Source organism: Cherax quadricarinatus, chromosome 82 (genome assembly GCF_038502225.1).
Source record: "Cherax quadricarinatus isolate ZL_2023a chromosome 82, ASM3850222v1, whole genome shotgun sequence".
Classification (NCBI taxonomy): Eukaryota; Metazoa; Arthropoda; class Malacostraca; order Decapoda; family Parastacidae; genus Cherax; species Cherax quadricarinatus.
The window spans coordinates 20,406,884-20,434,502 of record NC_091373.1 but is presented as its reverse complement, the minus strand read 5'-3'; the positions used below and the strand labels follow the sequence as shown (position 1 = coordinate 20,434,502).

The 27,619-nt window shown below is 44.1% G+C and overlaps 1 protein-coding gene across 1 annotated transcript; it reads right to left on the bottom strand.

Annotated features, from left to right (window-relative positions):
- Positions 1–663: 663 nt before the first annotated feature.
- LOC128702841 (RAC serine/threonine-protein kinase-like) lies at positions 664–27,619 on the bottom strand. The gene is made up of 3 exons (XM_053797269.2): positions 27,459–27,619; positions 27,172–27,315; positions 664–1,636 (listed from the first exon to the last, which is right to left on the bottom strand). Exons 1-3 carry the CDS (start codon positions 27,549–27,551, stop codon positions 1,541–1,543), a joined length of 333 nt encoding a protein of 110 aa, XP_053653244.1. The 5' UTR covers positions 27,552–27,619; the 3' UTR covers positions 664–1,540.

Below are 27,619 nucleotides of genomic sequence, written 5' to 3'. Positions count from 1 at the left end.
ATATATTTTTTTTTTCCTCCCAAACGTTTTTTTTTTTATAAAATTCATGGTGTGTTGTGTGTGAGAGGCGGGTTTATTCTGTTATGAAAGAAAACTGTCAAGAACAGCGTTTTTTCTTTATTGAATAAGTACAGCAACAAGAACCTGCGTCCCATTATGTTTCTTTGAATTAAAAGCCTTGGATTTAGGTCAAGGCATTGGCTTAAGCCGATGGGAGAATTGGACGTGCCTCGCATAGGCCAGTAGGCCTGTTGCAGTGTTCCTTCTTTCTTATGTTCTTATGTATGGCATCAAAATACTCAGTGATGTGATATATTAAACAAGATAAAACATCTAACAAAATAGTACAATGCTCTTAACTTCTGATCATCTACACTGTTCCATTATTTTTTTCTAATTAATAGTCGAGCTTCTCATGTTGCAATCTTGGTTACAATGTTGTGTGATGTGCAAATGTTCAAAATTTCAGGTTGATGCAAAGAGGCAGTAAAAAAGTTTACTCACGGGAATTGTGCAAAAATAAACTAATAAATTGATAACATAATTAAGCAATATTTACAAATCAAGGCTGTATATCAATAAGAATTGAAAAATAAAACTAGGATAAATATCGGTAAATTAAAACAAACACATTACTCTAGTATAAGTGAAGAATACAAAACAGTTATTGTAATATATATTAGTACCACGATTAGGACTAGAATATTTTAGACCTCTACTAAGATTTAACATTTTAGCACCTCCATTACAATTAACATTATCCTCCTTACACTGGATGTCTTTGGATAGGTCACAACTAACAATGTCTTCCATTATATCATTCAATGTCACATTACTTATGAATCTGTCAGACTTTTCAGGCCTTATAAATGTCATAACAATGTCTTGTTGCATCACTCTCACCTTCCAGCCAGAGTAGAAACATTGGGCGTGTTTCTTTCCACCTGTTGTCTATGTTCACCCATCAGTAAAATGGATACCTGGATGTTAGTCGACTGGTGTGGGTCGCATCCTGGGACACTGACCTAATTTGCCCGAGATGCTCAGCATAACAAGTGGCTTTCTATGTAGTAGTATGTCATTGTTGTCAGGTAGGACTGTATACCATGTACATGTACTTGTAGTAAATAAAGATTATTATTATTATTATTATATTATTCTCGTGGACTTACCACTGGAACTTCCATGTGGAGCAGGTATATTACTTTTTATAAATGAAAGCTAAACCAAGTGATATGTACAAAAGAAACTAAATGATGAATAATATAGCTTAAAAAAGATTATCTGTAAGAAAAAGAAAAAAAATCTGCAGCTAATAAAATACTAAATATAATGTATTAACTGAATTTATCAACAATTAACAGCAGTACAAAAGAACGAAATTTTAATAATGGAAATTTTAAATAATAACAAGAATCACCCTGTAACTAGACTATATACTTCATCTAGTATCTCACTGTACGCGTACAGTGGGTTTGAAGTGCTGAAATATACATTTTTACATTAAATTCAAAAAGTTCATTTGTTAGTAAATTAATTTTCAGCCTTTCTCAGCAAAACCTAGAGAATGCAGACTTGATGTTGTTGAGCTGCCAAGATTTGACGAAAGGTCTTGATAAGAAAATTTGTTGAAAGTCTGTAAAGAAAACATAAGACATTATTCCCAATAAAATAAAATTAATGTACTGTACATATGTGAGTATAGGTAGAGTTCTCTCAAAATAAATTGTGAAAAAAGGAGGCTCGGCTAATACACACAATATTGGGGAGCATGAAATCCGAGTACCTTCCACACACATCAATAATTTTGGGCAGCATCAATGACAAACTAAATATGTAAACACACACACACACACACACACACACACACACACACACACACAATTTCCTAATAAACAGAACACAAAGAGTAGTAGTAAACAGAGTAAAGTGTGAGGCGGCTGCGGTGAAAAGCTGTTCCACAAGGCACACTACTCGCTCCCATCTTGTTCCTCATCCTCATATCAGACAGGGGTACAAGCCACAGCGCCGTGTCTTCCTTTGCAGATGACACTCGAATTTGCTCGAGTGTCCTCCAAGCGGACATCAACCAAATTTTTAAATGGGCCACAGAAAACAATATGAAGTTCAGCGATGAGATTTTTCAATTACTCCGATATGGAAAACGTGAGGAAATTAAGATTACATCGGAATGTAAAACAAATTCCAACCACACAATAGAGCGAAAAACTAACGTAAAATACCCGAGAGTGATCATGTCAGAGGATCTCACCTTCAAAGACCATAACATTGTATCAATAGCATCTGCTAGAAAAATGATAGGATCGATAATGAAAACCTTCAAAACTAGGGATGCCAAGCCCATGATGACACTCTTCTATCTAGGCTGGAATATTGCTGCACACTAAGAGCACCTTTCAAGGCAGGTGAAATTGCTGACCTAGAAAATGTACAAAGGACCTTCATGGCGCACACAACTGAGATAAAATACCTCAGTTATTGGGAATGCTTGACGTTCCTAAACCTGTACTACCTAGAATACAGGTGGGAGAGATACATGATTATATATACATGGAAAATGAGTGTTCAGTGGTCAGTCGTGACGTGAGGTCACAGACCCTGAGCTGCTTCGAGGATTAGCGTGGACGGTTACAAAGCATGGTTTGCTTCTGCAGTGTTTTAAAAATTGAGGTTGGAGAGTTGAAGGAGGAGATCTTCCTTCTCCAGGAGGAGATTAGGAGGCTGAAGGTCCACCTCAATGGGTCTGGGAAAGAGTGTGAGGTGGCTGGAGTTGTGGGGAATGAGGCTTCTAGCAGCGAGGTGCAGTCTCTCTCTCGCTGTGAGGAGGCTGTAGGTGGGGAGGTAGCAACGGCTACCAGCAGTGAGGTGCAGTCCAGCACCTGCTACAAGTGGCGAGTGGTAACCAGTAATGGGAGGAGAATCAGAATAAGGAAAGTTAAGAGTGAAGATCTGAAGGTAGGAAATCGCTTCTCTGTTCTTCAGGATGAATGTCAGTGGCCAGTGAAGGTAAGGGTACTACTGCCCCTGCTAACAGAGGTAAGCGATTCTTGTGGTTGGTGACTCTCAGGTAAGATATATTGACCGTGCTTTTTGTAATAGGAATAAGAAGATGAGAGATAGTGTGTGCTTCCCTGGAGCTGGTGTTGGGGAAATAGTTAACAGGCTGGATAATATGTCAGGTAATGGGAACAAGCCCATTATTTGTCTCAGTGCTGGTGGAAATGATATTGGGAAGGGTAGGAGAGAAGAGCTGCTAGGTAAGTACAGGTCAGCTATAGATTTCATTAAGTCTAAGGGAGGGGTCCCAATCATATGTAGCATATTGCCTAGAAGGGGAGTAGGAAATGAATGGTTGTCTAGGGCAATTGGTGTAAATTGCTGGCTAGACAGATACTGCAAGGAACTTGCAATCCCATTCATTGACAACTGGAACAACTTTTATGGCAAACATGATATGTATGCAAGGGATGGGGTACATCGCTCTGGGGCTGGGGTGGTAGCACTTGCAAACTCAATTGAGAAGGCCATTGGTGAAATGCCTATGATTTTAAACTGATAGAAATAGAGGTATGGGTGTGTGTGGGAAACAAGCAGGTTGCAACACTAGGGTTGAAATCAGTAAATGTATAAAAGGTATTCAGCATGAAGGTATAAAGGCAATAGATCGGGTCAGCAAACAAAGGGGGACAGCAGAGGACAGCAAGGGACTAGCTCCCTTAAGGTTTACTATACTAATAGCAGGAGTGTAAGAAATAAGATAGATGAGGTAAGATTAATTGCAAGTGCAGGAAACAGATATTATTGCTATAACAGAGACCTGGCTCAATCTGAAAGATAGAGAGATGCCCTCTGAATGTCACATACAAGGCTATAAATTATTCCACACTGACAGGGTCAACAGTAAGGGTGGTGGAGTAGCGATGTATGTCAGAGACAATTTAAATTGTTGTGTTAGACAAGATATAAAAGTAGAAGCGTCAGCCACTGAATCTGTTTGGTTACAGCTTCTCGAGGGCCGAGAAAAACTAATTTTGGGTGTGATTTACAGGGCCCCAAATCTTGATAGGGAGTGCAGTAAACTTCTATGGGACGAAATTCGTAAGGCATCTACATACGAAAATGTTGTGCTAATGGGAGATTTCAACTATAGACAGATTGACTGGAGCAATTTGACAGGAAATTTAGAGTCAGGTGACTTTCTTGATACGATCCAGGATTGTTTTTTAAAACACAGTTTGTGACAGAGCCAACTAGAGGAAATAACCTCCTTGACTTGGTTCTTGCCAGTAGGGAAACACTAATTAATAATCTTGAGGTTAATGATGAGCTTGGGGAAAGTGATCACAAATCACTCGGTTTTAATATATCATGGAATTCCCCTAATAATGGCAATCAAGTCTCCGTCCCTGACTTTCGCTTGGCTGATTTCATAGGACTGAAAAATTACTTAGGTGGGCTGAACTGGAATGACCTGACTAAGGGTCAGGTAGATGGTGATGGTTGCCGATATGATGCTTTCCCGGGCATAGTTCTAGCTGCTCAGTCAAATTATGTTCCAAATAGGGAAATCAGATCAAACAAAAATGATCCTAAATGGATGAACAATAGATTAAAATATCTGATTGGTCAAAAGAGGCATATATAGGCAAATCAAAAGAGGAGAGAGCAATTAAGAAATCGATATATTCAGTTAAAGAGAAATAAAAAAGGGAATTAGAAAAGCAAAGAGAGATTATGAGGTTAAAGTTGCAAGAGAATCGAAGACTAACCCAAAAGGATTCTTTCAGGTATACAGAAGAAAGATCAGGGACAAGATAGGCCCACTCAAAAGTTCCTCGGGTCAGCTCACTGACAGTGATAAGGAAATGTGTAGAATTTTTAACACATACTTCCTCTCAGTTTTTACACAGGAGGATACCAGCGATATTCCAGTAATGATAAATTATGTAGAACAGGACGATAATAAACTGTGCACGATTAGGGTCACAAGTGACATGGTCCTTAGGCAAATAGATAAATTAAAACCTAACAAATCCCCAGGCCCTGATGAACTGTATGCAAGAGTTCTAAAGGAATGTAGAGGAGCTTAGCAAACCTTTGGCTAATCTTTTCAACATTTCACTACAAACTGGCATGGTGCCAGATAAGTGGAAAATGGCAAATGTGATACCTATTTTCAAAGCAGGTGACAGGTCCTTAGCTTCGAACTATAGACCAATAAGCCTAACCTCCATAGTGAGAAAATTTATGGAATCAATAATTGCCGAGGCAGTTCGTAGCCACCTTGAAAAGCATAAATTAATCAACGAATCTCAGCATGGTTTTACAAAGGGGCGTTCCTGCCTTACGAATTTATTAACTTTTTTCACTAAGGTATTTGAGGAGGTAGATCATGGTAATGAATATGATATTGTGTATATGGACTTCAGTAAGGCTTTCGACAGGGTCCCACATCAGAAACTATTGAGGAAAATTAAGGCACATGGAATAGGAGGAGAAATTTTTTCCTGGATAGAGGCATGGTTGACAAATAGGCAGCAGAGTGTTTGCATAAATGGGGAGAAATCAGAGTGGGGAAGCGTCACGAGCGGTGTTCCACAGGGGTCAGTGTTGGGCCCCCTGCTGTTCACAATCTACATAAACGACATAGATGAGGGCATAAAGAGCGACATCAGTAAGTTTGCCGATGACACCAAAATAGGCCGTCGAATTCATTCTGACGAGGACATTCGAGCACTCCAGGAAGATTTGAATAGACTGATGCAGTGGTCGGAGAAGTGGCAGATGCAGTTTAATATAGACAAATGCAAAGTTCTAAATGTTGGACAGGACAATAACCATGCCACATATAAACTAAATAATGTAGATCTTAATATTACGGATTGGGAAAAAGATTTAGGAGTTCTGGTTAGCAGTAATCTGAAACCAAGACAACAGTGCATAAGTGTTCGCAATAAAGCTAATAGAATCCTTGGCTTCATATCAAGAAGCATAAATAATAGGAGTCCTCAGGTTGTTCTTCAACTCTATACATCCTTGGTTAGGCCTCATTTAGATTATGCTGCACAGTTTTGGTCACCGTATTACAGAATGGATATAAATGCTCTGGAAAATGTACAAATGAGGATGACAAAGTTGATCCCATGTATCAGAAACCTTCCCTATGAGGATAGACTAAGGGCCCTGAATCTGCACTCTCTAGAAAGACGTAGAATTAGGGGGGATATGATTGAGGTGTATAAATGGAAGACAGGAATAAATAAAGGGGATGTAAATAGTGTGCTGAAAATATCTAGCCTAGACAGGACTCGCAGCAATGGTTTTAAGTTGGAAAAATTCAGATTCAGAAAGGATATAGGAAAGTACTGGTTTGGTAATAGAGTTGTGGATGAGTGGAACAAACTCCCAAGTACAGTTATAGAGGCCAGAACGTTGTGTAGCTTTAAAAATAGGTTGGATAAATACATGAGTGGATGTGGGTGGGTGTGAGTTGGACCTGATAGCTTGTGCTACCAGGTCGGTTGCCGTGTTCATCCCTTAAGTCAATGTGACCTGACCTGACTAGGTTGGGTGCATTGGCTTAAGCCGGTAGGAGACTTGGACCTGCCTCGCATGGGCCAGTAGGCCTTCTGCAGTGTTCCTTCGTTCTTATGTTCTTAAAATCCTAGAGGGATCAGTACCAAACACGCCCACGAAAATCACTCCCTATGAAAGCAAGAGACTCGGTAAACGATGCAACATCCCTCCAATGAAAAGCAGGGGCGCCACTAGCACGATAAGAAACAACACTAAGTGTCAGGGGCCCAAGACTGCTCAACTGCCTCCCAGCATACATATGGGGATTTACCAATAGACCCCTGGCTGTCTTCAAGAAAGTGCTGGACAGGCACCTCAAGTCAGTACCTGACCAGCTTCGGGCTGAGGTTCGTACGTCGAGTTGCATGCGGCCAACAGTAACAGACTGGTTGATCAGGCCTTGATCTACCACGAGGCCTGGTCACAAACCAGGGCCGTTGATCCCTGGAACTCTCTCCAGGTATACTCCAGTTATACACACATTCTATTTCAGTATTCCACAGTACATTTACCGGAAACTTGATCTTAAGATTAGATTTTGTTCGGATTTATAACCATGAGCCTAGTCGCCTATTGCGTCAGCAGGGGCTGGTAGGTAAGAAACATAGGCAACAGTTAGACAACTTTATTCCGAAACGTTTCGCCTACACAGTAGGCTTCTTCAGTCGAATGCAGATAGTAGGCAGGAACAGTAGAGATGTGAAGACGATGTAATCAGTCCATCACCCTTGAAGTCGTAGATTTGAGGTTGTCAGTCCCTCAGCATGGAGAAGTTCAGTTCCATAGTCTGGAACTATCTGAAACTCAGTCGGAAGGGAAGGTGCATAGTAGTAGTAGTGAGAATGCAGCCACTGAGAGGTCACGTCCCTCTCAGATCAAAGGAATAAAGTTGCCTAACTGTTGCCTATGTGTCTTACCTGCCAACCTGTCGGTATTGTATACCATTTTTATATTCACTCTGTCAGACACTGCAACACAATGGCATCTTGGTACAGAAAACGCCTTGGACAACTTTTTCAAGTAAGAATTGTTTGATCAGAGGGACGTGACCTCTCACTACTACTCTGCACCTCCCCTTCCGACAGTATTTAATTCTCCGCACTGTCGCTCGAGTTTCAGATAGTTCCAGACTATGGAACTGAACTTTTCCAGGCTGAGGGACTGACAACCTCAAATCTACGACTTTAAGGGTGATGGACTGATTACATCGTCTTCACATCTCTACTTTTCCTGCATGCTTTCTGTATTCGACTGAAGAAGCCTACTGTGTAGAAGAAACGTTTCGGAATAAAGTTGCCTAACTGTTGCCTATGTGTCTTACCTACCAACCTGTCGGTATTGTATACCATTTTGATAGTCACCAGGGACTGCCAGACATTTCTTCCACTTGGGTCCTGTTATCTTTTCTTCTCCAGCATGCGATCCACAGTAGTAGACTAACACCGAGGTACCTGCTTGCTACTAGGTGAGCAGAAAAAGTGTTAGGAAACATGTTCAACGTTGCAACCGTGCCGAGGAGCGATTCCCGGTCCCTCATTCTGTGAGCTGACGTCCTATAAGAACATAAGAAAGAAGGAACACTGCAACAGGCCTACTGACCCACGCGGAGCAGGTCCATGTCCACCCCCGGATTAGACCAATGACCCCCCACCTAGGATTATCCCAATGACCCACCCAGTCCGATCATCCCCACTCAAGGATGGAGCACTGTACCAGACCCAGCAGCAAATTATTATTATTATAATCAAAAAGAAGCGCTAAGCCACAAGGGCTATACAGCGCTGCAGGGTAGGGAAGGAAGCAAGGGAATTGGATGGCAGAAGGGAGGGGGGATGATCAGCAGGTTACAGAAAACAAGTGGGGCAGGGGATAGTACGGGGGTAGAGGGTAGCAAGAGATTGAAGTAGAAAGGGCTGAAGGTATCAGAATTTGTGAAGTAAGTCAGTTGTTGTCAAAAAGTCAATGAGAGAGTCCGGATGAAAGGTGGGTCCATCAGCGAGAAGGGAAGGTAAAGAGAGCAGCGGAGCGAATACGACGACAGAGGTAAATTCTGTGTGCTCGTTGATAAAGTGGGCAGTCCAACAGAATGTGGTTGACTGATAATGGAGCTTGGCAATTCTCACAGAGAGGAGCAAGACGCCTCTCCATGAGATATCCATGAGTAAGACGAGTATGGCCAATGCGAAGACGGGAGAGAGTAGTCTCCCAACCTCGACACTGGTGATAAGAAGACGGCCAGTAACCTATACTCGGTTTAATAGATTGAAGTTTGTTGCCGAGCATAGTAGACCAACTTTGTTGCCAACGGGTGTGAAGGTGGGAAGATATTGCAGTAAAATAGCCCGTAAATGGAATACCTCTAAGAAACTGGTAGGTCATGTACTGCTGACCGCGCAGCAGTGTCTGCCTGTTCATTGCCCTGTACGTCAACATGACCAGGGACCCAACAAAAAACAATATCTTTATGCTTGGTAAAGATGCGGCGTAGCCAAAGTTGGATACGGAGGACTAAGGGGTGAGGTGTATCAAATTTTTGTATAGCCTGTAAAGCACTAAGGGAGTCTGAGACAACCACAAATGATGACACAGGCATAGATGCAATACGGATAAGTGCTGTAAGGATGGCATATAATTCAGCAGTAAAAATACTAGCCGAAGACAGTAAATGCCCTTGTACGACGCTGTCCGGAAACACTGCTGCGAATCCTACGCCGTCAGAAGACTTAGAGCCATCTGTGTACACAGCAATGGCATGAGAATGAGAGTGAAAGTGGTCAAGAAAAAGAGAGCGGGAAGTGACCGTAGACAGTTGGGCTTTCGAGCAAGGGAGGGAGAAAGAACAGACTCGAACAGCTGGAAATTCCCAGGGGGGTAGGGAAAAGTGAGATGCTACATGTACATAGAAAGGTGGTAGTTGAAGAGAAGACAAGAGCGAATGAAGGCGAAGAGAGAAGGGATGGAGTAAACAGGGGCGGCGAACAAATAAAGAATGTCTACTAATATCAGTGACCATTCTATAAATGGAAGGATTGTGGAAATCATGAGAGCGTACATAGTAGTGCAGGCAATGGGCATCACGGCGATTGGATAAGGATGGAACGTTCGCTTCTGCATAGAGGCTCTCGACAGGGGAAGAGCGAAAAGCACCAAGGCATAAACGTAATCCTTGGTGATGAATGGGGTTAAGGCTAGAGAGAGTAGCAGGAGATGCCGCTGAATAGATCTGGTCACCATAATCAAGTTTCGATAAAATAAGGGTGGAATGTAGGCGAAGGAGGGTTCGACAATCAGCTCCCCATGAAAGATGAGCAAGAGTTTTAAGAAGGTTCAGCCGGCTGTGACAAGTTGCCTTCAGAGAGGTAATGTGAGGTTTCCAGGATAACCTACGATCAAAGAGGAGGCCCAGAAACTTGACTGTATCACGTTCAGGGATACGGGAGCCATAGAGGTACAAAGGATGATCGGAGATGACAGAGCGTCTAGTGAAAGTGATTTGGTGGGTTTTAGTGCTGGAAAATTTAAACCCACGTGTGGTGGCCCAATTGGAAACACGGTCGACTGCATGTTGGAGAGAAACTGTAATGAGGTGACAGTCAGCGCCTGCACAGGCAATAGCGAAGTCATCAACATAGAGTGATGACCAAATATTTGATGGAAGACTAGAGGCCAAATCATTAATAGCAAGGAGAAAAAGTGTTGTGCTCAGAACACATCCCTGGGGGACACCTTCAGCTTGGATAAAGTCCGGGGAGAGCACATTATTAACCCGAACACGGAAATGCCTGTCAGTTAAAAAGTTCTTAAGGAAGGATGGTAGATTGCCTCGAAGGCCTAAGGAGTGGGCTTGGGCTAAAATATTATACCTCCAAGTTGTGTCATATGCCTTCTCAAGGTCAAAAAATATGGCAATAACTGAGTGGTTATTCGCAAAGGCATTACGAACATACGTATCCAAGCATAATAAGGGGTCTATGGTAGAACGTCCCTTACGAAAGCCATACTGACGAGTGGAGAGACTGTTGTGTGTCTCTAAATACCACACTAAACGTCTATTTACTAGGCGTTCCATTACTTTGGAAACTGCACTGGTAAGAGCAATGGGACGATAGTGGGAGGTTTCATGTCCCGTAGTGCCTGGTTTGCGGAAAGGGAGAACAATGGCGGATTTCCACAGCTGTGGAAGAACTCCTTGTGACCAAATAAGATTGTAAAGGCGTAATAGGACTGCAAGGGCTGACTGATGTAAATGTTGTAGCATACGAATATGAATGTCGTCGGGCCCAGCTGCCGATGATCGACAAGCTGAGAGTGTTGCCTCCAGTTCTTGAAGTGTAAAAGGCACATTATACTGTTCTTCTCTGAGAGAAGAAAAGTCCAAGGGTGCTAACTCTCTGGCAGACTTTGAGGAAAGAAATGAGGGCCATAGATGGAGTCCCTGAGAAATACGGACCAGATGATTGCCAATTTCATTGGCAACATCTAGTGGGTTTGCTATATCAACACCGGCAACCCGCAGAACCGGAGCCGGGTCAGGAGAATATTTACCACTCAGTTTTCGTACTTTTTTCCAGACTGCACTCATAGAGGAAGCAGAGGTGATGGTGGAGACATAATCTCGCCAGCAAGTGCATTTAGCATCACGGATGACACGGCGAGCGATCACACGCTTCTGTTTAAAATCAAGGAGTCGCTCTGTGGTTCTATTGTACCGGTACCTGCCCCATGCAGCGCGTTTCAAACGTACTGCACGAGCACAAGCAGGAGACCACCAAGGCACGCATTTCTGAGAATTCCTGCCCGAAGTTTGGGGTATAGAACGAGAAGCTGCGGTGAAAACGGAGGACGAGAAGAGGTGTAAAAGCTCATCGATAGAGGACGAAGAAGGAACCTCTTTAAAAACAGTTAGGTGTGAGTAAAGGTTCCAATTTGCCCGATTAAATTGCCAGCGTGGGGTGCGAAGAGGTGGCGAATATGAAGGGGAAGTAAGAATGATTGGGAAATGATCACTGTCATGTAAGTCCGGGAGAACAGACCAAGTGAAGTCTAATGCGGCGGAGGAAGAGCAGACTGAGAGATCGATGCAAGAGAGAGTATGAGTCCGAGGATCAAAATGGGTGCGAGTACCTGTATTTAAAACATGGAGGGGGTGGGTGGCAAGAAAAGCCTCTAACTGAATTCCACGGGAATCACAGTGAGACCCCCCCCAGAGGAAATGGTGGGCATTAAAATCACCAAGTAACAGAATCGGTGGCGGTAATGACGAAACAAGGAAGGCAAAATCCGGAATAGATAATGCCCGAGAAGGAGAGAGATATAAAGAACAGAGCGTATACCACCTATGTAAGTGGATACGGGCTGCTGTGTAATGCAGCGAAGTATGAACAAATAGCTGATGGTACGGAATATCAGTGCGGAGAAGAAGGGCACTTTCATTAAAGGTCCCATCAGGAAAAGGATCTGAAGAATACAATAAATTATAGCCTGAGATGTGAGAAATAACAGCAGAGTGTAATTTTGGTTCCTGTAAGCAAACACCAACAGGGGCAAACTGTGAGAGTAACATCTGAAGCTCACCCCGATTACCCCTGAGGCCGCGTATATTCCACTGTAAATAGGCCATGATTGGCAATGATAAAGATACTTGAAATCCGCAGGTAAGGGTTCCTACGGACCAGAAGGGTTAGAAAAGTCCACATGCGGAGGCAGTGGAAAACGTTCAAGCAGCGAAGGAACGGTGCGCTGTGAAGAAAGGAGTTGCGCAGATGGAGCAGAGGAGAGAGAAAGAGCGGAAGGTGGATCAGTGTCCATTGATGGTTTGCTCTCTGCAATATATTCAGAGATTGCTTCAAGTGTTTCGGAATTCAGAGATGTCGTATGGGAGACAATATTGGGAATGGGTGGGGGAGGATGAGTAAAGATTGGAACTGTATTGGACTGTACCAAGGTAGGGGGGGGGGCGAAAGGGTGGAGGGAACTGGAGAAGCGTGGCAGGGGACAGAAGAGGCAGGAACCTGGGAGGTGGCAGAAGAGGAAAAAACTTGGGAGGGAACAGGGGAGGAAGGTACAGTACGAGGAGGAGGGTGAACCTCTACACTTGTAACTGAGCCAGTGAGAGGGGAAGAACCAGGGACAGAGACAGGGAGGGTAAAATGAGGAGGTGGAAGATGGGTAGGAGGTGCTAACGAACCTTTTTTTGACTTTTGAGAAGTAGAGGGACGATTGGGAGGAGGTGTCGTACCAGGTCTCGTCGATACTGAGGCTTGTGAGAGAGAACTCGAAGAAGCGAGATTAGACTGAGGCGTTGAAGTAGGGACGTTTGAGCCGAGGACAGCAAAAGGATTAGATACAGGAGTGATTATGGGAGAGGTAACCACAGAGGTGGGTGTAGAAGATGGGATACCAGAAGTGGGGGGACGTTTTGAAACATGGGAATAAGAAACACGTGGGAGTCTCCCTTGGAGGCGGAGATGAGAAACTGCCATGGCTTAAGGGAGACCTTCTGTCTCTTTGAGGTAACGGATTTCCCGCTCGTTTAAATAGACCTGACAACGGCGAGAGTACGAAGGGTGAGCCTCATGACAGTTAAGGCAAGAGGGAGATCGATTGCAAGACATATTAGAATGGTCATCGGCACCACAGACTGGGCATTCGGCGATAGATCTGCAATATTTCGCTGGATGGCCAAATCGCCAGCAATTTCTACACTGTTGTGGTGTAGGGAACACCTTTCGAACTTGTAACCGATGTCCTGCTATATAAACTGAGGATGGGAGTTCTCGGCTGTCAAAAGTTAAACGAGCCACATTGCTAGGGTATCGTCTCCGCCCACGGGCAGGAAGAACGTAAGTGTCTACCTTGAGGATTGGGAGATCTTGGAGTTCCAGCTGTTCTAGAATGTCAGTGCCACATGTCTGGAAATTTTGTTGAACTATGGTATGGGGCAGAATGACGGTACCACTACAAGAATTGAGGGAATGATGTTTTTCAAGAGTGACAGGAACAGTATCGATATGGGAAAGACGAGAGAGCTCATGAGCCTGGGTAGCATTCTGTACGGTAATGATGCACGTATGGAGAGGGAGCATGGACACGGGGATCGTCCCACAGTTACTAAAAACAACAGACATAGCCCCACTCCACAAAGGGGGCAGTAAAGCAACAGCAAAGAACTACAGACCAATAGCACTAACATCCCATATCATAAAAATCTTTGAAAGGGTCCTAAGAAGCAAGATCACCACGCATCTAGAAACCCATCAGTTACACAACCCAGGGCAACATGGGTTTAGAACAGGTCGCTCCTGTCTGTCTCAACTATTGGACCACTACGACAAGGTCCTAAATGCACTAGAAGACAAAAAGAATGCAGATGTAATATATACAGACTTTGCAAAAGCCTTCGACAAGTGTGACCATGGCGTAATAGCGCACAAAATGCGTGCTAAAGGAATAACAGGAAAAGTCGGTCGATGGATCTATAATTTCCTCACTAACAGAACACAGAGAGTAGTCGTCAACAGAGTAAAGTCCGAGGCAGCTACGGTGAAAAGCTCTGTTCCACAAGGCACAGTACTCGCTCCCATCTTGTTCCTCATCCTTATATCCGACATAGACAAGGATGTCAGCCACAGCACCGTGTCTTCCTTTGCAGATGACACCCGAATCTGCATGACAGTGTCTTCCATTGCAGACACTGCAAAGCTCCAGGCAGACATCAACCAAATCTTTCAGTGGGCTGCAGAAAACAATATGAAGTTCAACGATGAGAAATTTCAATTACTCAGATATGGTAAACATGAGGAAATTAAATCTTCATCAGAGTACAAAACAAATTCTGGCCACAAAATAGAGCAAAACACCAACGTCAAAGACCTGGGAGTGATCATGTCGGAGGATCTCACCTTCAAGGACCATAACACTGTATCAATCGCATCTGCTAGAAAAATGACAGGATGGATAATGAGAACCTTCAAAACTAGGGAGGCCAAGCCCATGATGACACTCTTCAGGTCACTTGTTCTATCTAGGCTGGAATATTGCTGCACACTAACAGCACCTTTCAAGGCAGGTGAAATTGCCGACCTAGAAAATGTACAGAGAACTTTCACGGCACGCATAACGGAGATAAAACACCTCAATTATTGGGAGCGCTTGAGGTTCCTAAACCTGTATTCCCTGGAACGCAGGAGGGAAAGATACATGATTATATACACCTGGAAAATCCTAGAGGGACTAGTACCGAACTTGCACACGAAAATCACCCACTACGAAAGCAAAAGACTTGGCAGACGATGCACCATCCCCCCAATGAAAAGCAGGGGTGTCACTAGCACGTTAAGAGACCATACAATAAGTGTCAGGGGCCCGAGACTGTTCAACTGCCTCCCAGCACACATAAGGGGGATTACCAACAGACCCCTGGCAGTCTTCAAGCTGGCACTGGACAAGCACCTAAAGTCAGTTCCGGATCAGCCGGGCTGTGGCTCGTATGTTGGTTTGCGTGCAGCCAGCAGCAACAGCCTGGTTGATCAGGCTCTGATCCACCAGGAGGCCTGGTCTCAGACCGGGCCGCGGGGGCGTTGACCCCCGGAACTCTCTCCAGGTAAACTCCAGGTACCGCTCTTACGAGCATGAAAAGAAATATCTTTACCAACATGGCGTAGGAGTGCCTTGCCAATACTATGGTCAGAAAGATAGGCAGTAGAGGAAGTTGGTCGTAAAGTGAAGAATTTAGTCCATTGTTCAGTCTGAAACTGAGCGTGGAAAGGTAGTGAAGGACGTGTCGATTGTTTCTGAGAAGAACGAGAAGGTGGAGAAGTATCATCAGCAGGTAATTGTCGTTGGCGTTTAGGCGTGGGACCAGAGTTGGTCCGACGTGGAACGGGTCGGCGATTTGAAAATTGCCGCACCGTAGAGGGAGAGGCCGGAAGCATAGTCAGAGGAGAGCGAAGGTCCGATAAATCGAAGGAGTCAGTCGAGGCCTCAGTACCTGAAGCGGGTGAGGAAACAGCACCGGCAATAGGTACAGAGGCATGAGGAATGTCTGAAGAGTGGTCCAAAGACGAGGCGGGGTCAGAACGGGGTGCGGTATCAGGAAGGGGCCCGGGGGTACCAGGTTCATGGACTAGGGCTGCCATGGTTAGGTTACTTCTTTCTTTTTGTTTTTAAGAAAAAAAAGAAAGAAGAAAAGAAAATAAAAAGAAAAAAAAGAATAAAAATGGGGGGACCGGGGAGGGATAGTTCCTAGGAGGAATGAAAGGGCCAGAAATCTCCCTCCGCGCCCAAGAGGACCTCAGCACTGCAAGTAGCGCAGATGCAGCATGGAACCCGTGCCATACCCTACCCATCATGCTAGTAAACTAACAATCCGGGATAGCAACCTCACATCTGCCGAGCTACCTCGGTGGACAAAAGAGAGGGCGGCTGGATATCCGCCACAAAGCATACCTCCTTCAGCCACCACCCCCGGAATCCGAAAGGTGGCTTCCAGAGATACACTCGTCGCCCGAAAGACACCCAAAGCTACTCCGGGATACTGGAGAGGGATCGGGACATCCCCAGGCAATCCAGATTCCACGGCAAACTACGCCACCGCTAAGAACCTCAACGGAATGGGATGGACCCCGGTATCCTTTCCCCTACCTAGGAACTAGCGCGCCTGTGGGAGAAATCCCAAAGGACAAAAAGAGGAAGGGCAAAAGGGAGGGGTGGGGAGGAGGAGGAGGAAAGGAAGAAGGGGAGGATGGGGAGGATGGGATAGGGGAGGGGAGATTGGGGGGTAATTAGGTTCGGTCTGAGGAAGAAGACCGATAGGTCTAATTCCTCAGACCAAGAGCCTCTTCACCACACCAAGGAGCCCCCCTTGAAGAGGCCCAGCAGCAAAGCTAGTCAGGTCTAACTCACACCCACTCACACCCACTCATGTATTTATCTAACCTATTTTTAAAACTACACAACGTTTTAGCCTCAATAACTGTACTCGGGAGCTTGTTCCACTTATCCACAACTCTATTACCAAACCAGTACTTTCCTATATCCTTCCTGAATCTGAATTTTTTTCCAACTTGAAACCATTGCTGCGAGTCTTGTCTTGGCTGGAAATTTTCAGCACACTATTTACATCCCCTTTATTTATTCCTGTTTTCCATTTATACACCTCGATCATATCCCCCCTAATTCTACGCCTTTCGAGAGAGTGCAGATTCAGGGCCCTCAGTCTATCCTCATAGGGAAGATTTCTGATACATGGGATCAACTTTGTCATCCTCCTTTGTACGTTTTCCAGAGCATTTATATCCATTCTGTAATACAGTGACCAGAACTGAGCAGCATAGTCTAAATGAGGCCTAACCAAGGATATATAGAGTTGAAGAACAGCCTGAGGACTTCTATTATTTATACTTCTAGATATGAAGCCAAGAATTTTGTTAGCTTTATTGCGAACACTAATACACTGTTGTCTTGGTTTTAGATTACTGCTAACCAGAACTAAATCCTTTTTGCAGTCGGTAGTATTAAGATCTACATTATTTAGTTTATATGTGGCATGGTTATTTAACTGTCCAACATTTAGAACTTTGCATTTGTCAATATTAAACTGCATCTGCCACTTCTCTGACCATTGCATCAGTCTATTCAAATCATCCTGGAGTGCTCTGTCCTCATTAGAATGAATTGGACGGCCTATTTTGGTGTCATCAGCAAATTTGCTTATGTCGCTATTTATTCCCTCATCTATGTCGTTTATGCAAATTGTGAACAACAACGGGCCCAACACTGACACCTGAGGAACGCAGCTTGTGACGTGCCCCCATTCTGATTTCTCCCCATTTATGCAAACTCGCTGCTGTATTTGTCAGCCATGCCTCTACCCAGGAAAAAAATTCTCCTCCTATTCCGTGTGCCCTAAGTTTCCTCAATAGCCTCTGGTGTGGAACTCTATCGAAAGCCTTACTGAAGTCCATATACACAATATTATATTCATTACCATGATCTACCTTCTCAAACACCTTAGTGAAAAAAGTTAGTAAATTCATAAGACAGGAGCGGGGCTTTCCTGTCCTTGTAAAACTGTGTTGAGAATCATTAATCAATCTGTGCCTGTCAAGATGGCTACGAATTGCTTTGGCAATTATTGATTCCATAAATTTTCCCACTATGGAGGTAAGGCTTATTGGTCTATAGTTCGAAGCCAAGGACCTGTCACCTGCCTTGTAAATAGGAATTACATTTGCCATTTTCCACTTATCAGGCACTATGTCAGTTTGTAGTGATATGTTAAAAAGATTAGCCAAAGGTATGCTAAGTTCCTCTTTACATTCCTTTAACACCCTTGCAAACGGTTCATCAGGGCCTGGGGATTTGTTAGGTTTTAGTTTCTCTATTTGTCTGAGGACCATGTCACTAGTTACCCCTATCGTACATAGTTTATCATCATTATTTCAGGAATATCGCTAGTATTTTCCTGGGTGAAAACAGAGGAAGTAGGTATTTAGAATTTCACGCATATCCTTATCACTGTCAGTGATCTGACCAGAGTTACTCTTAAGTGGGCCAATCTTGTCCCTAATCTTACTTCTGTATACCTGAAAGAACCCTTTTGGGTTAGTCTTTGAATCCCTTGCGACTTTAGCCTCATAATCCCTTTTTGCTTTTCTTATTCCTTTTTTTATTTTTCTCTTTAATTGAATATATTGATTTCTTAACTGCCCATCCTCTCTTTTGATACGCCTTTATATGCCTCTCTTTTGACCAGTGAGATGTTTTATTCTATTGTTCATCCATTTGGGATCATTTTTGTTAGATCTAATTTCCCTACTCGGAACAAAAGTTGTCTGGGCAGCTAGAACTATGCTCTGAAAAACGTCATATTGGCAACCAAGATCACCTACCTGACCGATAGTCAGGACATCCCAATTTAGCCCACCCAAGTAATTTTTCAGCCCCATGAAGTCGGCCAAGCGAAAATCTGGGACAGAGATTCGATTGCAGTTATCTGGGTAATTCCATGATATATTGAAACTAAGTGATTTGTGATCACTTTCCCCAAGCTCATCATTAACCTCAAGATTATTTAGTGAATCTTTGTTGGCAAGAACCAAGTCAAGCAGATTGTTTCCTCTAGTTAGTTCTGTCACAACTTGTTCTAAAAAGCAATCCTGAACCGTATCAAGAAAGTCACTAGACTCAAGATTTCCTGTCATATTGTTCCAATCAATTTGTCTAAAGTTAAAATCTCCTATTATCACGACATTTTCATATCTAGAGGCCTTATGAATTTCGTCCCGTAACAGCTTACTGCCCTCCCTATCAAGGTTTGGGGGGCCTATAAATCACACCCAAAATTAATTTGTCACGTCCCTCGAGAAACTGTAGCGAAACCGATTCTGTGTTCGATGTTTCTAATCTTATATCATGTCTAAGACAACAATTTAAATTTTCTCTGACATACATCGCCACATCACCACCCTTCCTGTTGACCCTATCAGTGTGGAATAGTTTGTAACCCTGTATGTTGCATTCAGAAGGCATTTCTCTCTCTTTCAGGTTGAACCAGGTCTCTGTTATACCAATAATATATATATTACCTGAACTTGCAAGTAATTTTAGCTCTTCTATCTTATTTCTTAGACTCCTACTATTTGTATAGTAAACCTTCAGGGAGCTAGTCACTCGTTGCCCTCTACTATCTCTGTTGATCAATTGATTTGCCATTACTAGCAATTCTATTTTTAATATTGTCTTTTAAACATATCCCTGAGGTATCCCGGTAATAACTGCTGTTTTTAACCCTAATGATGCAGCCTGATTGTTTCCCACAAACACCCATACCTCTATAATCTATCAGTTTAAATTCCTAGACAAGTCATCAATTACCCTCTCAATTGAATTGGCTAATGCAACCACTCCATCCCTAGAGAGATGAACCCCATCCCTTGCATACATATCACATTTGCCAAAGAAAAGGTCCCAATTATCAATGAATGGGATTGCAAGCTCCTTGCAGTACCTGTCTAGCCAGCGATTTATACCAATTGCCCTAGACATCCATTCATTGCCCACTCCCTTTCTAGGCAAGATGCTACATATAACTGGGATCCCTCCCTTAGACCTACTTCTATGGCTGACCTGCACTTATCCAGCAGCTCCTCTCTCCTGCCCTTTCCAATGTCATTACCCCAAGCACTAAGACAGATAATGGGCTTGTTCCCATTACCTACCATAATATTATCCAACCTGCTGACTATGTCGCCAACACCAGCTCCAGGAAGACACACACACTGTCTGAACTTTGTTACAAAATGCACGGTCCATATATCTTACCTGAGAATCGCCTACTATTAAAATATTCTTACCTTGATTAGCAGGGGAATCAGTGGTACCTTCAACCTCACTAACCACTGAAGTACACTCGTCTTGGAGAACAGAGAATCGATTTCCTACCTTCACATCTTTTCTATCAACTCTCCTCATCTTCCTTCTTCCTGAACTGTGAACCACTTGCCACTTAGAGGCTGCCACTCTCACTGCTGGTGACCATTCCTACCTTACCAGCTAAATCCTTCTCACACTCGCTCCCAAACTCATCTATGCGAAGCTTCAGCTTCGTATTTTCCTCCTGAAGAAGTAGAATCTCCTTCAACACATGAACCTGGGATTCTAAAGCACTACAACAAGCCATGGTATGGGTAACAGCCCACGCTAACTCCCAAGAGCTTGGCAGGTATGACCGCACTTGACCACTGACCTCAGTCGGAAGGGGAGATTGAGCCTTTCCATTCATCTTGTATTGCAAATATATTATGTAAATGGAGTCGAGAGGCGTACCTTTAGCCACATCTTACGCTATTACTATAATCAAAGAAAGTGCTAAACAGCTAGGTTGAGGGAATCAGAGGTGAAGGGAAAAAAGGGCTGGAAGGGCTGTGCCAAAGTTCATACAGTAAGGCAGCTGCTGACAAAAAGTCAAAGTGATTTTAAGTTAAAGGCAGGACCGCCTGCAAGAAAGGAAGATAAGGTAAGAGTGGTAGGGCGGTGGTGTCGTTAGAAGTAAATCCTGCGAGCTCGCTCATAAACCGGGCAACTAACAAAGTGAAGAACCGAAACAGGGACCCGACAGACCTCACAGAGAGGAATAAGGTGTCGTTCCATGAGAAACCCATTGGTAAAGCGATTATGGTCAATGCGAAGCCGGGAAAGAGCAGTCTTCCGAGTACGGCAACGGTGGCAAGATGATGGCCACAAACCTAAAAGTGGTTTAATAGAGTGCAATTTGTTATGGTGTATGTCCGACTACCGCTGTTGCCAACAGCTGCAAAGACAGGCCGAGATGACTGGAAAGTAATCTCTGAACAGAATACCCCCATAGGAATATCATGCACCACTGACTGCGCAGCAGCATCCGCGTATTCATTACCCTATACATCAACGTGTCCAGGGACACAACAGAAAACGACGTCTTTGTTTTTGTTAGCCACACGGTGCAATAACAGTTGAATATGGACTAATGGATAAGGGGAATCAAATTGTTTAATGGCTTGCTAAGCGATGAGGGAGTCTGAAATGATGACAAACGACGAAGGCGATATATATGTAATATGAAGAAGCGCTGAGGATGGCATACAACTAGGCAGTAAAAATACTAGCCGAGTCTAACAAATGACCTCGGACAACATCGTCAGGGAATACTGCTACGAACCCAACACCATCGGAAGATTTAGAACATCTGTATAAACAGCGATGACATGAGCATCTGATCGGAAGTGATCGAGAAAAAGAGCGAGAAGCAATCGTAGGCAGGAGAGCTTTGGGCCATGGAAGTAGGGGAGAATAGACACGAGCCGTCGGAACTTCCCAAGGGGGAAGGAAAAAGGCAGACGCTATATGAACATACAAGGAAGGCAAATGGAAGGAAGACCGGAGTGAGTGAAGACGAAGAGAATATGGTCAGAGAAGGCAGGGGCGCCGAACAAACAAACAGATTCTACTAACGTCTGAGACCAGCCTATACATAGAAGAAACACGATCTTGAGCACGTACGAAGCATCGAAGACACTGAGCATCACGACGATCAGCTAAGGAATTAATATTCGCCTCTGCATTCAGACTTTCAACAGGGGATGAACGAAAGGCACCAAGGCATGAACGTAGACCTTGATGATGAAAGAGCTGTAGGAGAAGCCGCAGAATAGACTTGGTCACCATAATCCGGCTAGATTAGAATAGAATGCAAATGGAAGAGAGTTCAGTGATCTGCTCCCCATGAATGATGTGCAAGAATTTTAAGGAGATACAGCCGACCATGGCAAGCTACCTACAAAAATGAAATGTGAGGTTTCTATGTCAACCGGCGATCGAAGACAAGGCTAAGAATCTTGACCCTATCGCATTCTGGAATATGTGAGCAGTGTAAATACAGTGGAATATCTGGGATAAGAGGACTTCTGGTGAAGGTAATGAAATGGGTTTTTGTACTAGAAAAATTAAAGCCACGAGAAGTGGTCCAATGGGAATTTCGGTCAATCGCATCCTTAAGGGAGGCTGCTACCAGGAGACAGTCAGAGCCTGAGTTAGCTATAGAAAAGTCGACCAAACATGGGATGGGACTCACTTGGCTTGAACAAAGTCTGAAGAAAGCGAGGCAACATGGACTCGAAAGCAGCAAAGAAGGTTGGTAGATTACCGCAAAGGCTAGGACGGAGTGTTTGTTTGCAACGGCATTTCGCACATTATGTATCTATGTGGAGCAAGGGGTCCAAAGTAGAGCAGCCCTTGCGAAAGCCATACTGGTGAGGGGAAAGACTATTGTGAGTCTCCAAGAATCATATCATAAGTCTATTCACCAATCGTTCCATCAGCTTAGGACGATAGCGAGAGGTATCAAGCCCCGAGGTGCCTGTTTGCGAAACTGTAGTACAATGGCAGATTTGCATTGTTGAGGGAGAACCCCTCGTGCCCAAATAAGATTGAAAAGACGTAAAAGAACTGCAGATATTGTGGCATATTGACATGAATATCATCAGGTCCAGCTGCCGATGACTGGCAAGTGGAAAGCATGGACTCTAGTTTTAGGAAAGTGAAAGGTACATTATACGGCTTCATTCCATTAGAGGAGAAATCGAAGGGCAATTGCTCCTTGGTAGACTTAGATGCAAGAAATGAAGGACAAAGATGAAGCCCTTGGGAGACACGGACAAGATAGTTCCCGATTTCCATGGCAACTTCAAGAGGTTCTGCAACACTAACACCAGCAACCCGCGAAACGGGGGGCTGGGTCTGGAGTGTACTTGCCAAATAACTTCCGTACCTTCTTCCAAACAGCACACATAGGGGAAGGCGAGATAATAGTAGACACGTAGTCTTGCCAACAAGTGAGTTTAGCGTTGCATATGACGTGGCGAGCAACTGCCCTTGCCCACTTAAAATCCATAAGACGATCTGAGGTCTGATTATATAGATAACAACCCCATGCAGCACATTTCAAACGCACTGCATGAGCACACGCAGGAGACCACCAAGGCAAGCATGTCTGAGAATGCCTGCCTGAGGTTTGAGGAATAAAACGTGATGCTGCAGTGAAAACGAAGGTTGAAAACTCGTGCACCATTTCATCAACAGAGGACGAAAGAGGGTCTCCACAAAAGGCAGTAAGGTGAGAGTACAAGTCCCAGTTCGCTAGTGCATATTGCCAACGAGGGCTACGAGGTGGTCGGGAATACGTAGTACAAGTAAGAAGAATAGGGAAGTGATCACTCATGTAAATCTGGGAGAACAGATCAAGCATAATTATGTGCAATTGACAAGGAACAGATAGAAAGATCAATGCGAGAGAGAGATTGAGTGTGAATCAAAATGAGTAGGAGCACCCGTATTTAAAGCATGAAGAGAATGAGAAACAAGAAGTCTCCCCAACTGACCACCATGAGTCACAGTGGGACCCTCCTCACAGATGATGGTGAGAGTTAAAATCACCTAACAAGATGGGTGGCGGTAAAGAAGAGATCAAAAAGTCAATATCCGAGATCCAGAATGCACAGGACGGGGAAAGAGAAAACTGTATACCATCTGTGTAAATAAATACGAGCTGCGGTACAATGCAGCAGAGAACGAACAACAATTTGATGATACAGTATACCAACGGGCCTAAGAGGTGTGCTTTCATTAAGTGATTCATCAAGAAAGGGATAAGGAGAATGTAACAGCACATAGACCAAAACAGGACGAATAATATCTGAACGAATTTTGGGCTCTTGTAGCCCAACACACATATTGGGGAAAACTGGGAGAGCAACACTTGGAGCTCTCCTTGATTACCCGAGGCCACGAATATTCCATTGTAAATAAGACATTACTTACCACGACAGGTCTGCCAACAATAAGAAGCAGTAAAAATCTATGGGCTATTATGGTCAGTGAAGTCAATGTGTGGGGGCAATGGTAAGTGTGTAAGCAAGAAGGAATCGAAAGGAAAAGATTGTTGCAAGGGTCGTAAAAAAGAAGGGGTAGATGGAGGCGCGTCAGTGTCCATCGATGGTTTAGTCTCAGCAATATAGTTGGAGACAGCGTCAAGTGTCTCAGTGGATAAAGAAGATGCCGATACCATGATTTCAGAGACGGGGTGAGGTAGAGCAAGCAGAGATCGGGAAGACTATGGAGGGAACCAAAGAGGTCTGAGAGGGGAGGGGAGTATGAACCTGGAGAGATGCACTGGTGGGGGCAGAAGTGTCATGTAGAGGAAAAGGAGAGGAAGGAGGTTGAAAGGTAAATAGGGAAGAAGACTAGGGGAGGGAACAGAAGAGGGGACTACACGAGGGGGGTGAATCTCCACTTTCGTGTACGAGTTAGAAAGGGGGTGAAAAATAGGTACTGAGGTAGAAGATAGATTCAGCTTCACAGGTGATAGGCGCAAAAAAGGTGTAGGCTTGCAAGGTCTCGCAGACTGAGAAACTAGCGAGCAAGATGAAGGAGTCAAAGGTAGGAAGAGGTAGGAGTTTGAGAGTAAAACCACAAAAGAATTAGAAATAGGGGTGACCCTGGAAGATATGATAGCTGAGGAGCTGGTGGGCAGGAGGACCGTCAGTGTTGGAGGTCTCCAAGCTACTCGAAAATAAGGAACACAAGAAAGATTTCCCTGAAGGCAGAGCTGAGAAACAGCCATAGCATAAGGCCATCACTCTCCTTAATATAACGGATTTCTCGTTCATTACGATAGACTTGACAATGGAGTGAAAAAGAAGGATGAGATTCATTGCAATTGAGATAAGAGGGAGGAAGACTGCAAGATGTATCGGCATGATCTGTGGTACTTCAGACCGGGCACTCCACTGTAGATCTGCAGTAATTAGCAGGGTGTCTGAAGCACCAACAATTACAACACTGTTTGAGAGTAGGGACTACTTTATGGACATCTAGGCGATGGTCTGCAATATAAACGGAGGACGGGGGTTCATGGCAGTCAGAGGTTAGGCGGACGATGTTACTGGAAAAGCGCCTCCACCTGCAAGCGGGCAGGGCCTATGTATCCATTTTGAGAATAGGAAGGTCCTGAAGGGCTACTTGCTCTGAAATATAATCACTGCAAGACAGAAAATCACTCTGTATAATGGTACACGGTAAAACCACTGTACCACTGCAAGAATTGAGAGTAGCGTGCTTGTGAACTGCGATTGGAATGCTATCATTGGAAGTAAAGTGAGAAAGAGCATGAGTTTGTTCTGCATTCTGGACTGTAATGATGCGCACACTGTTTCAAAGAGCGTGAAAGAATGAATTTTAGCCAACGTGTCGTAGAAGAGCTTTACCAATACTATGATCAGAAAGATAATCAGTTGGAGATGTCGGTTGTAGGGAAAAGAATTTAGTTCACTGCATACTTGTAGACACGGTGCACAAATGAAGTGGGTGTCGCACAGGTCGTTTTTGGGCAGACATCGAAGAACTGTAGTCAGTAGGTGGTCTGAAACGTTTAGTAGTAGTAGTACCAAGGGCGGTGTGACCTGAGGGAGATGGGCAATCCAAAAACCATCGTACCGTATTCGGGGAAGCTGGATGCATTGTTAAAGGCTTGCGAGATGCAGAGGCATTAACAGAAATGGATGGTGCCTCAACACCTGGAGCAGGTGATGAAGCATCACCAGCAGAAAGAAAAAGGGTATGGGAAGAGTCTAGAGAATGGTACAATATTGAAGCTGGGTCAGAACAGGATGTGGGAATAGAAAGGGGCCTGGGAGGAGGAGGGTTATCACAGAACGAAGACTCCATGATAGTGTTGCTTCTTTCTTATTAAAGAAAAAAGATAGAAGAAAAAAAGGAGGGACAATGGAGGGACAGTCACTACAAGGCATGACAGGGCCATAAATTCGTCCCCTCTTTCGAGAGGGCATCGAGCCCACGAGCAGTGCAGATGCAGCGTGGATCCTGTGCCATACCCTACCCTTCACGTCAGTAAACCAGCGCTCTGGGATAGCAACCTCACATCTACTGAGCCACCTCGATGGACAAAAGAAAGGGTGGTTGGAAACCCACCACAAAGCATACCACCTTCGGCTGTCACCTCCCAGAACCGACAGGCAGCCTCTGGAGATGCACCCATCATCTGCAGGGCAACCTGCCCACTTCTCGAAAATCCAGGAAGGGAGCAAGGTGCCTCCATACAGTCCAGATTACATGGCAAACTACACAATCCCCGAGGGACTCCATGGAGTGGGATGATCCCCAGCACACCACCCCCTACCTAGAAACCATAATGCCAGAGGGAAGTACCTCAGAGACTACAAATGGGACAGGGAAAGGAGAGGGTTAGGAGGGGGGAGGAAACGGGGAAAAAAGGGGGGCATGGAGAGGATGGGATAGGGAAGGGAGGACTGGGGGGTACTTAGGTTCGATCTGAGGATCAAAAGGTTTAATTCCTTAGACCAAGAGCCTCTTTGCCACGTCAAGGAGCATCCCTTGAAGAGGTCTCTGATATGAGCCTGCCTACATTATTGCTCTGCAAGATTAACTCTCTGGCAGACTTGGAGGAAAGAAACGAGGGGCATAAATGTAGCCCCCTGAGAATTACGGACAAGATTATTTCAGATTTCTGTGGCAACTTCAAGAGGGTTTGCAATGCTGACAAACAACTCTAAGAATGGGAGCAGAGTCTGGACAGTACTAGCCACTCAATTTCCATACTTTTTTCCAAACTGCATAGTCTGGAAAGATATCGTCGCAGACTATAGAGCTGAACTCTTCTCCTGACTGAGAGACTGACAACCAGAAGTACAGTCTCTACAAGGTTGATGAACTGATTACATTTTCATTTCATTGGTACATTTGCTGCCTCTATGTGACGGAAGCAGCGAATCGTGTCAACAATAAAGATACCCAACAGTTGCACACGTGGCTTAATCATCAACTTGTCGGCATTTAAATGCCATTTTCAGCATCACTCTATACAGTGCACTATCACCTCTGCCCCTTTAAAAGATTTTTTTTAATCATTATTACCTTGTCAATTCTTCCTCTTTCTCCATTACTTTATCTTAATTGTTTTTTAAGTTAAAAGAGTTTGTTTGATACAGAAGGCGCACTTACCAGGGACTCAGAGTCTTCAACTGTAACACCGGGGTAATACTTGTGATCAGGTGGAGTCAGGTGCACAAGCTCTCCGGTGAAGTCCCTATTAAAGTTACTGGTATCAGTCTCGCCTGCTACTTGAGGTTTAAATGGAGGTGTTACCTGGGGAACGTTGACAGTATTTACAAACTAATCCAGAATTTTGACATGATCATAAATTTGACAAGAGAACCAAGTTATTTCTACTCTAAGAAAGTTCCTGCAGGTATAGGAAAATATTAAGAATTATAATGATAGATTCCAACCTTCTTTTCCTCGACATTTTTCCAATTGATAGCTTCATAGAAGTGGTGTGACTGGATCTCTCTCACATCACCTGGTCCACTTCCCAAGCGCATCCCTGGGTTCTTATGTAGCAGACGTTCAAGCAGGTCACTAGCATCTTGGGAAATAGTTCTTGGGAACT

Excerpts from the sequence above, each read along its gene's own strand:
- LOC128702841 (XM_053797269.2), bottom strand. The coding sequence starts at position 27,551 with ATGCGCTTGGGAAGTGGACCAGGTGATGTGAGAGAGATCCAGTCACAC. Across the intron at positions 27,316-27,458 it reads AAAATGTCGAGGAAAAGAAG|GTAACACCTCCATTTAAACC; the intron begins GTTGGAATCTAT and ends AACGTTCCCCAG. Across the intron at positions 1,637-27,171 it reads TTGAAGACTCTGAGTCCCTG|ACTTTCAACAAATTTTCTTA; the intron begins GTAAGTGCGCCT and ends TTTTCTTTACAG.